Below are 11,895 nucleotides of genomic sequence, written 5' to 3'. Positions count from 1 at the left end.
TGTTGTGCTTTTCGTGGGTAGTCAGCCTCTTTCCTCCCAAAATCCCAGTTGCCTCGGCAATACAAAGGGGTTTCACAAGACCAGTCACTCTTGTTGCAACGGTGTAGTAACTGTGAGGCTCTGGACCATATTTTAGTTCTTGCAAACCACTGGTGGTCCACGGACCACAGGTTGGGAACCATTAGCCTATTTCCACTGGCAAGAATCCTGATATCACATCTTTTCTAGTGATTTTCAGAGTTTGACGGCTGCTTTTTCAATTTTTCAGCATTTTGTATAACTTTTAATATTGCTTGGGTATTTATTAGTTCAGTTTAGGGACAATGAAGCCACCTGCTTTATAAATTCATACTGAATAAATGCTCAATATTAATAAACAAAAACAAAGTCAGTATGACATAGTGTTTTGAGTGCTGGGCTGTGTGAGACCAAAGCCTGAGTCTTGCATCTTTAAGATACCACAAGACACTGAAATATTTGTGCTAACACAGCACTGTGACATGAGGCCCAAATGCGTCTAAGGGCAAATCAAGCCTCGATTTTCACTAGTAGCCAAAAGATTAAACATGAGATGCCATGACTCATTGGAAAAAGCAACAACACTCACCAAAGTTGAAAGCCTTCAGGAATAGAGGAAGATCTCAGATGTTGAAGTGGTTTGAGCATTGGAGAGCAGGGTTCAAATGCCTGCTTAGTAATGGAAACCCACTGGGAGACTGTGGTCAAGTCGTACTCTCTCAGAGGGAGGCAAAAACAAATTCTCTCTGGATAAAACTTGATTGACCCCTATGATGAATTCACCATAGGGTCCCCATAGGTCCAAAACAACTTGACGTCACACAACAACAAATGCAACTATGTGCATGTTATATTCTAAGAGATATGTACAGTTGGTCCTTTATATCCACGGATTCTGAATCCATTTTTTTTTAAAAATCACCCTAAGCAAATTTTGATTTTATAGGGACACCATGCTATTATCCCATTGTATATAATAAGATTTTAGCATCCATGGTTTTTGGTATACATGGTGGACATGGGAGAGTTACAGGAACCCAACCTCTGTGGATACCAAAGGGAACACTGCAATTTATTTAACCACCGAAGGCACAGCTGGTTAAATTGCTAAGTTGCAGAACTAGCTATCTGGAAGGTCAGTGGTTCGAATCTGTGGAGTGGGGTGAGCTCCTGTTGTTAGCCCCAGCTTCTGCCAACCTAGCAGTTTGAAAACATGCAATTGTGTGTAGATCAATGGGCGGGAAGGTAACGGAGCTCCATGCAGTCATGACAGCCACATGACCTTGGAGGTGTCAATGGACAACGCTGGCTCTTTGGCTTAGAAATGGAGATGAGCCATCACCCCCCAGAGTTGGACTCAACTAGACTTAATGTCAAGGGAAATCTTTACCTTTGACATTAAGTCTAGTTGAGTTCAACTCTGGGGGTTGAAATCAACAAGACTTAAGTTGACCACATGTATAAATTGTATAAGTTGACCACATGTATAAAATGAGGGTAGATTTTGGAGCCATGATGGAGAGAATAGTTCTTATTTTAGGTCCTCCTGGGATGGACTAAGCTTTCACCTTTTGCCCCTCTACTTGAGGATGGTTTCTTTTAAAATATATGAGTTCAGTACTTTCATTAACCTCCAGTAGTGCAATGGGTTAAACCTTTGTGCTGGTAGAATTGCTGACCCATAGGGTAGCGCAGTGGTTCTCAACCTGAGGGCCCTGAGGTGTTTTGGCCTACAACTCCCAGAAATCGCAGCCAGTTTACCAGCTGTTAGGATTTCTGGGAGGTAAAGGCTAAAACATCTGGGGACCCACAGGTTGAGAACCACTGGGCTAGTGACTTGAATCCAGGGAGAGTGGTTTGAGCTCCCTCTGTCAGCTCCAACTCCCCAGTAAAACATGCTACGGTAAAACATGCAAGTGTCCCCTGGGCAACGTCCTTGTAGACGGCCAATTTTCTCACACCAGAAGTGACTTGCAGTTTCTCATCCTGACATGAAAAAAAATTGGGGGTTTGATTTGTCCCACAGGATGGTAAAACATGCAAGTGCCCCCTGGACAACATCCTTGCAGACGGCCAATTTTCTCACACCAGAAGTGACTTGCAGTTTCTCATCCTGACACGAAAAAAAATTGACCCAGGTTTTTTGGGTTGATTTGTTGACCACTATGCCTAGGCTTTATTTATGACTAATATATATATATACGGAATGTTATTTCTTTATGGCAGGCATGACCAAACTTCGGCCTTCCAGGTGTTTTGGACTTCAACGCCGACAATTATAGGAGGGCCGAAGTTTTCCCACGCCTGCTTTATGGGGTCAGAGAAGAAGTGGGGACCTTGAAAACATCAGCAGAAGGAGCTGCACTCTGGACCCCTCTCTCTTCAGTTTGCCTCCCTCTGACCCCTTTCTTATCGCAGGAGGAGCGGGGTGGGCATCTGGGGAGCGTTTCCTCCCAGAATCAAGAAGCATTCCCTGCCGCCTTTCTCGGTTGGCACTGCTTTTTGGAGCCTCCTCCTCCTCCTCCTGCTCGCTGACCGGCTCGCCCCTCCCGCCGCCGGGGCTGTCCCAGTGTCCCTGAGCCTTTCGGGACGCGGAGAAGCAGCGCCTTAAATCTGGAGCGAGGCAAAGAAGGAGGCCAAGAAGGAGCGGCGGCCAAGAGGAAGGCGGGTAGCAGGAGCCGGCTCGCCGCCTGCGCAACTCCTTTGGCTTGGATGCTGCGCTTGCCACTCGTGACACGCTCCTCTCCACGCCTGGCTGCCGGCTCGCTCCTTGCTCTCGCCTGACAAGACCCAGGGGAGAGACGAGAGAGAGAGAGAGAGAGAGGGACCCCCGCGATGGCTTTGCCTGGGACGCTCCTGGTGGGCGCGCTGGCCCTGGTGGTCGCCTTCGAAGGAGCGAGCGCCCAAGTGGCCTTCTCGGGCGACCTCGTCACCCTCTTCGGAACCAACCGGAGCCTCTCGGCCGGTCAGCTCAACTTCTTGCTCCAGAAAATGGGAGCCGCGCACCGGATGGAGGAGGTGCTGCTCCCCGGGCAACTGGACGCGCTGCAATACAATCAGGTGAGCCTTGCATTTCCTTTGCCCATCCCCTCTCTCCTTCCCCTTTACTTTTCCTTCCCCTTTTCCTTCCCCTTTCTTTTCCTTCCTCATTTCTTCCCCTTTCCTTTCTCTTTCCTTTCTCTTTCCTTTCTTTTCCCCTTCTTTTTCCCTTCCCTTTCCCCTCCGTTCCCCTTCCCATTCCTTTCCTTCTCTTTCTCTTCCCTTTCTTTCCCTTCCTCTCCCTTTGCCTTTCCCTTTCCCCTTCCCCTTCCCTTTCACTTCCACTTCCTTCCCCTCCCCCTTCCTTCCCTTTTCCTTTTCCTTTCCTTTCCCTCTCCTCTCCCTCCTCTCCCCTCTCCTCCCTTCCCCTAACAATTCCTAACAGGAGAGGCTGTTGGAATTGTGGGAGTTGAAGTACAAAACACCTGGAGGGAGGGCCACAGCCTGCCCCTGCAGCAAAATAAAACAAACTTCCCAAAAGACCCATGCCTTGATTGGCCAGTCAAAAATGGATGAGGCACTTGGAGCAAAGTTTTCAAAGTCTTGTCAAAGGCTTTCATGGCCGGAATCACTGGGTTGCTGTAGGTTTTTCCAGGCTATATGGCCATGTCCTGGAGGCATTTCCTCCTGACATTTCGCCTGCATATATGGCAAGCATCCTCAGAGGTAGTGACTTCCAACAGACCTCACTACCTCTGAGGATGCTTGCCATAGATGCAGGCGAAACATCAGGAGAAAATGCCTCTAGAACATGGCCATATAGCCCGGAAAAAACCTACAGCAACTCAGAGTTTTCAAAGTTTGTACTGTCATCTTCATCTGGCAAAAGATGTTTGTAAAATCACACAGGAGAAAAGTGGCAGTGTCTCCCCCCACCCAAAGGGAATCCTTAGCAGAACTTTGTTGTAATGAATAACCATATTATTTATTATTATTTGTTTATTTACCTTATTTATATCTTGCTTTTCTCTACCCCGAGGGGGACTGACGAGCGGCACTGACATACTGCCTTAAAACATACAATGTCGACATAAAATAAATTGGATTAAAATCAATACAAATTAAACATGGCAAAATACATTCCAATGCTAAAAACATGCCATCCATGGTTCAGAGTCAAAGGCCATTCCGTAGTCAATTGCACATTATTCAGCTTTCAAGTTATTGCACTGCATTAGTTCTCAAAAGCTATTTCACAGAATTAGTTCTCAAAAGCCTGCTCTCAGAGACAAGTCTTTACTCTCCTTCTGAAGTCTAGGAGGGAGGGGGATGATCTAATATCACTCAGGAGGAAGTTCCACAGCCAAGGTGCCACCACTGAGAAGGCCCTGTCTCTTGTCCCCACCAGTCGCACTTGCAAAGAACGTGGGATCAAGAGCAGGGCCTCCCCAGATGATCTTAATCTCCGTGATGGTTCACAGGGGCTTCACATAAAAATCTAAGCAAAATAAAAGTGCAAATATGTATGTATGCGTGTGCCTGGAGTATCCGCTTACAGGTTTCCACTTCCATGTATATGTATAGCTCCCACATCTCAGGAGACACCAATGACCCTCCCTCCAATGACATTACAACTTATAGTGAGTGCCATGAACATGTGCAAGAGCCCTGCCAATGTCCTCCACCAACACCATACTTCCTACCATCCAAGTGAAGGCTTTCATATGGGACAATTTCATCCTGGATTTTCTTTTTTTACTCCACCACAGACACCCCATTGTTTCTTATCTCCCCATTGGTGTAGAATTTGCATTACTTGCCCACTGCCTCTCTCACAATCCTTTGCTATTATTTTATAGAGGCACAGACCACAGTGTCTTCTACTTAAAATTCACCTATATTTTCCCATAGATTATCTTCTGATTTTCTCTTTGCCATTCAACACAGACATCCCCTCCAAGTATCCCAATTTGTCAAGGATATTCTTTGTCACTCCACTTTTCCGGCTGCTTTTAAAATGTCCCAGTTACTTTCTCTTCCTCTGCCTTTCTCTCATTTCCTTCAGTTTACTTCAGTTATTACATGCTGAGTTCATGCTGCAAAAGTAATTCACATTTAGTCAACTCATCAGTGGGGAGAAAACAGGAGGAGATGAAATCGTGGCCTTGCAAGAGCAAATTTCAAGAGCCTTTTATCTCTTGGCTGTTCTTTCTCATCAATAATGTTTTGCCACCTTGACAATACTCTGATGTTGGGTTGCTGAGAGTTTTCTGGACTGTTTGGCCACATCTATGGCAGGTATCCTCAGAAGTTGTTAGGTTTGTTGGAAACTAGAAAAGTGTGGGATGTCCAGGGTGGGAGAAAGAACTCTTGTCTGTTTGAAGCAAGTGTGAATGTTGCAATTGGCCACCTTGAATAGCATTTAATGGCCTTGCAGCTTCAAAGCCTGGCTGGAATTCTTTGTTGGGAGGTGTTACCTGCTCTTGATTATTTCCTGTCTGGAATTCCCCTGTTTTCTGAGTGTTGTTCTTTATTTCCTGTCCTGAGTTTTTAAATATCTCCAGCCAGATTTTGCTCATTTTCATAGTTTCCTCCTTTCTGTTGAAACTGTCCACATGCTTGTGGATTTCAGTGGCTTCTCTGTGTAGTCTGACATGGTGGTTGTCAGAGTGGTCCAGCATTTCTGTGTTCTCAAATAATATGCTGTGTCCAGAATGGTTCGTCAGGTGCTCTGCTATGGCTGACTTCTCTAGATGAATAAGGCTGTAGCCCTTTACTCTCTGCCGGGAGAACGAGGGGGGGGGGGGGAGGAAAATCACTCCTCTCCCTGCCTTTCTCCCAGCACATCATTTCTATGCACCAGGAGAGCTGCTGGAGCTCTCCAATTTAGGCTGGGTGAGTACTTTTATTTTTAAAAGCGGGGTTTAGGGCTTTTGGGGAGGAGGTTGGGATAAACTTTGGGAATGATGTCTGGACTGCAATACAGATACCGGAAGTACTGAGTTTATTTCGCGCCAGGTGTTCGCCAGGTGTTCTCCCAGGCCAGTCCCACAAGAACATCTGGACACCCACGCCAGAAAGCACGTGTTTTCTGGCAGGGGAGGGGGTGGGGTGGGGTGTGGACAGGGCCCCAGGAACCTCCACGTTTTTAAAATGCAGATATTTTTTTTTTGTCGTGTCAGGAGCATTCTGTTGTGAGAGAATTTGCCATCTGCAAGGACGTTGCCCAGGGGATGCTTGGATGATTTTGATGTTTTATCAGCCTTGTGGGATGCTTCTCTCATGTCCCCGCATGAGAAGCTGGAGCTGATAGAGGGAGCTCATCCGCCTGTCGGTCTTCAGTCCTGCCAGCACAGGGCTTTAACCCACTGCGTCACCAGCGCAGTGGGTTAAAATGCAGATACTCCTGGTATAAAGCCCTGTCTGGAAAGGCCCTTAGTTGCCAAAAGGAACTTCTTGTTCTGAGGACTTCTACCTTCAACATAAATGGCTTGGGGCTGAATATCTGAAAAACCATTTCCTTTCCAATGAGCTTGCCAAAAATTTAAGATCCCCCGAGGCTAGCCTAGTGGGTACGTGTAAAAAGGACATTCTCCAAAGTAATGCTCTGACAGGGGAATTCCCTCTCAAATGAGGCCAGGTTGACCTCATCTTTTGCTAATTTCTAGAAGGCAGCTAAACCTTTGTTCAGATGGCTTTTGGTTCTTGAAATTAGGAGAGGGTACATTAGTTGTTTTGTCTGTGATTTTAAAACTATTTCTAAGAGAAATTTTATAACAGTGGCCATTTTATAGGCATATTTTGATTTTGATTTTCATATTTATCACCCCAGGGAGCCTGATGGGCTGAAAGGTGATAAAAAATGGCTTAAAATATGACACACAATTTAATTTACCCAACTCTTGTTCTTCTCCTGAGCTCCAATGAGGTGTTTGATAAAATGCTATGGGAAGGAGAAACCTGGGTCAGGTCGAACTTCCACCTGAAGCAGCACTGCTCTTCTTAAATTTTTTTTACATTGGCCATACATACATACATACATGTTTGTGTGTATGTGCGTGTGTGTGCAAATGTGTATAACGAACATAACAAATCACTACAATAATAACTCATTCAAATTAACTCTACATAGTCATCATTTTTGAAGGAAAAGAGATGGAGCTTGGGCTGTGTAGAGTTAGTGTGAATGTTCCTTCATTTTAACAGAAGCCAGGCATGTTTTGACTAGCAATCTTCATCATTGGCCAATGTAAATCTTATGTTGCCTAATATTTTGTCCAGACAAAAGGTAACATGAGAGTATAGCTTTATACAAAATGAAAATGTCTCTTCTTCACCGTACACAGACTGTTCACATATTGTGCACATAAATACAGGTAATCCTTAATTCTGCACTCTATATGTGGAAATTGGGGGGGGGGGGGATATCAGCAGTTTGGGAATTCTTTTGGGAACTCAGTGGGAATGAAGGAAAGATGCTGACAATGGCTATGTAAAATAACCTTGATGGAGTAAGTCTGATATACGGACTATGACGTGTTCCTGTGCTACAATTTGGAAAGCATGTCTTTTTAGATGGCAATTTCATTAATCCTTCAGGCAGTAGAATTATAGAATAAGAATCAAAGTTGGAAGAGACCTCGTGGGCCAGCCAGTCCAACCCCCTGCCAAGTAGCCAGAAAATTTCATTCAAAGCGCAGATTCCACTTTATGGTGAGGGGATTTGGGAACCATTAGCTAGAGTATTTGAGTATCCATTATCCAAAATGCTTGGGGAAAGAAGGGTTTTGATTTTCAGATTTTGGAATACTTGGACTTTGATATATGAACATCTGGATATATTTTGGAGATGGGACCCACGTCCAAATATGAACTCTCACATCAACAGTTCAGAGAAGAATTGATCCCTGAACTATGGCAACTTTTCAGACAATACAGACAACACAAACTTTACCAAATATATGGCTGGAAACTATAATTTGAGTTGATTCCTAAACAAATACGAAATTCATATATGGTTCTTACACATCATAGAATCATAGAATCAAAGAGTTGGGAGAGACCTCATGGGCCATCCAGTCCAACCCCCTGCCAAGAAGCAGGAATATTGCATTCAAATCACCCCTGACAGATGGCCATCCAGCCTCTGTTTAAAAGCTTCCAAAGAAGGAGCCTCCACCACACTCCGGGGCAGAGAGTTCCACTGCTGAACGACTCTCACAGTCAGGAAGTTCTTCCTCGTGTTCAGATGGAATCTCCTCTCCTGTAGTTTGAAGCCATTGTTCCGCGTCCTAGTCTCCAGGGAAGCAGAAAACAAGCTTGCTCCCTCCTCCCTGTGGCTTCCTCTCACATATTTATACATGGCTATCATATCCCCTCTCAGCCTTCTCTTCTTCAGGCTAAACATGCCCAGCTCCTTAAGCCGCTCCTCATAGGGCTTGTTCTCCAGACCCTTGATCATTTTGGTCGCTCTCCTCTGGACACATTCCAGCTTATATAAACAGCCTAAAAGTAATTATATGCAATTTTTTTCAAAAATGTGCAGGAAACAAGGCTTGTGTATATTGAACCATCAGAAAGCAGAGGTGTCACTATCCTTTAACTTATTAGAGGTAAAAGAGGCACCATTTTTGACAAGTGCTGGTGTTTGGATGGATGGGACTGACAAAAGACTGCTTCAGACCCTTCTGGATAATTTTATTGGAGTATGTGTTGTCAAACACTTTCATGGCTGGAATTACTGAACAGTTGTGTGTTTTCTGGGCTGTATGTTCCAGAAGCATCCTCTCCTGATGTTTCAGCCACATCTATGGCAGGCATCCTCAGAGGTTGTGAGGTATATTGGAAACTAAGCAAGGGAGGTTTATATATCTGTGGAAGGTCCAGGATGGGAGAAAGAACTCTTGTCTGCTTGAGGAAACTGTGTATGTCACAATTGGTCATCTTGATTAGCATTTAAATAAAGAGCAGTACTCAAAAGCAGGGGAATTCCAGACAAGAATCAATCAGGGCCAGTGAACACCTCCAAAGAAAGGATTCCCCCAAGCAGCAATCAACCAGGCTTTGAAGCTGAGAGGCCATTGAATCCTAATCAAGGTGGCCAATTGCAACATTCACACTTGCCTCAAGAAGACAATATTTATTTCTTCCACGGATATATAAAGCTCACTTGCCTATTTCCAACAGACCTCTCAACCTCAGAGGATGCCTGCTGTATATGTGGACAAACATCAGGAGAGAATGCTTCTGGAACATGGCCATACAGCTCGGAAAACTCATAGCAACCCAGTTTATTGGAGTATTTTGGAATTCCATATGAGGGATGGTTTGTCTTGTAATAACCATTCAGTCAGAGTTTGGATGCAGGCAAAATGAGAATAGTAGTCTTTTACAACACCAGTAGTTTGTGATAATACAGTGATTGTGTTGTGTACATTGAAACTGAGAATAACAATTGATGCATCTAATGAAATGTATCCTAGTCCATGAAAATTTGTGACCTAAAATGTGATAATAGTGTTTAAGGTATAATGAGATTTTTCATTGCATTTGCTGCAAAGGTTCAAAAACAAATGTCAAAAAGAGTTCAGCCACCTCTTTCCTCCTGTAAAGAGAGGGCATACATGAGTTACACTATAATCCTACAGTTTTCTACTCAAAAGTATGCCCTATTACGTTTGTTGGAACTTTGTTTAATGCTAGTGGCAAGAGAGCTGCAATATTACATTTTTAGAAATGTAAATTCACATTGCCTGTGGGAAAAAAGCTAGACAAGTACAGCTCAGTTTGCCCATGGAAGAATACTCACTTTGGCTCAAACATTCGCATTCCATAACCCATGTACGAGTTAAAATATTCAAGGGATGGAATAGGTGATGTCTTTTACACTCTGTTTTAAAAGCTTCACAAAATCCAACTGTCCAGGCTTGTGATAGAAAGGAACACATTCAAACATGCCACCAAATATTCAATATAGTCAGTTCAAACAGATTGCCCGTTGGCTCATGTATGGTATATTTGTTTGCAGTTCTGTGCTCTGTTATTTTTGGCTATGGTGTAATTTAGATGAATCTGCCAATATTCTCCGTTTTGCAGAAACCTAGCTGGATGAAGATTTGTGTGTTTGGATCTGACTCATAGAGTAACTGAGTAACTGTGGCCCTGTGGTTCACATTTTATGAGACTAACATTTAGCATCCCTACAATTGGGTGTGTTGGCTCAGGACTCATGGGAGTTGGAAGTTGCTCACCACTGCTGTACAGATCAAAGCTACATTGTTTGACATATAACCATCCATGGATTCGATATCCATGGTTTCAGTTACCCATAACCACTGCCAAATCATCTCCCATGGAAATGTTTGTGGGCCTCTCTAAATATTCCAGTTTGATTTTATGGCATGCTACCAGCCCAACTGTTGTCAAAATATAATCTTTGCTATAACACTAGCCAACACACATTTTGGTGCCTCAAATGTTAGACCTGTTTCCAGGTATATTTGATCTGCTGATTTAGAAAATAGCACTGGTTTCCCCCTTATTAGCTCTAATTTTTAGAGATACACAGGTAAAGGTAAAGGTTTCCCCTTGAAATTAAGTCTAGTCAAGGCCAACTTTGGGGGTTGGTGCTCATCTCAATTTCTAATCCAAAGAGCCAGCATTGTCTGTAGATCTCCAAGGTCATGTGTCTGGCATGACAGCATGGATCATGGTTATCTTCCTGCCAGAGCGGTACCTATCGATCTACACACATTTGAATGTTTTCAAACTGCTAGGTTGGCAGAAGCTGGGGCTAACAGCAGGAGCTCACCCCACTCCCCGGATTTTAACCAGTGACCTTTCAGTCAGCAAGTTCAGCAGCTCAGCAGTTTAACCCACTGTGCCACCGTGGTGAGATACACAACATATGCAATATAGCAGTCTTCATTTGATACCCCACAGAAAATCATGAATACTACATCTAAGAAGCTAGAGCTGATGAAGTTTATCCAGTGCAGTTTTCTGAATCAGCACCCCAAATATCTCCAGGAACAGACCTAAAAACCAAAACACATTTTTTTTGTTGGGCTCTGTTATCTATGGTTGCTAGTAGCCACAAGGGAGAATAGTCTTGGTAGGGATCCTTCATGGATATAGGGGTTGTGCTGTATTTGTAATTAGGGTTGATCCCAGATCATGGCTTCTGCCTAGCCTTGCCATTTGAAAGGTCTTGTGCAGTTACTCTTTCTTTTGCTTCTTGCTGGATTCTCTATGGCAGAGGTGGGCATTACGTGAACTTCAGATGTAGTTGAGATGAAGCCTCCAGCATTCGTCAGTATTGGCTATGGGCCGAGACTTCTGACATTCATAGACCAATAACCACATGATTCTCATCCTTAATCTTTGGTAATGAAAATGACTGGATAAATAGTAGGAAAACACAGGAAGGTTACATATGGAAGATCTCGTGCTAGTTGTTTTTTCTTTACCTGTAATGCAACCTTCACAGTCTCGAGTACATATTTTTGTATATCTAGTGGTATCAGTGGAATAGTCAAATGTGGAATAGTCATTAGCCAAAGGGTTTATGCATGGCTATTTTTTGCAAAGCACTGAATATTAACTGACTATCTAATTGTCTCTTGTGATACACAATGCATTATTTAATCTACTAAAATAGCCCCCTATTGAGTGAAATATTTGTTCTGGATCTTAGCTAAGTTGAAAAAAGGTCACTTTCCTCCATGCAGTCTTGCACAATACTTTAAAATAGTCTCAGTTTCATCTAGTGATGCTTATTGCTAGGACAGTTAAGTAAATGTGCTTAGAATTATACTCTCATTGATTTGCAAATATTTCTAAAAAAATAGATGATCTTTTGCTCATTTGTTGTTATGTGCCTTCAAGTTGTTTTCAACT

The 11,895-nt window shown here is 43.6% G+C and overlaps 1 protein-coding gene across 1 annotated transcript in view; it reads left to right on the top strand.

Annotated features, from left to right (window-relative positions):
- Positions 1 to 2,539: 2,539 nt before the first annotated feature.
- SLC39A8 (solute carrier family 39 member 8) overlaps positions 2,540 to 11,895 on the top strand; it is a 49,129-nt gene continuing 39,773 nt past the window's right edge. The window contains exon 1 of the mRNA XM_060779162.2: positions 2,540 to 3,078. Within this exon, the coding sequence (XP_060635145.2) occupies positions 2,854 to 3,078 (225 nt within the window). The 5' untranslated portion in view covers positions 2,540 to 2,853. The remainder of the gene's footprint in view (positions 3,079 to 11,895) is intronic.

The sequence above is a fragment of the Anolis sagrei genome, chromosome 5 (assembly GCF_037176765.1).
Source record: "Anolis sagrei isolate rAnoSag1 chromosome 5, rAnoSag1.mat, whole genome shotgun sequence".
In the NCBI taxonomy this organism is placed as follows: domain Eukaryota; kingdom Metazoa; phylum Chordata; class Lepidosauria; order Squamata; family Dactyloidae; genus Anolis; species Anolis sagrei.
The sequence above is the reverse complement of the archived record's forward strand: the minus strand, read 5'-3'. Positions and strand labels throughout refer to the sequence as shown.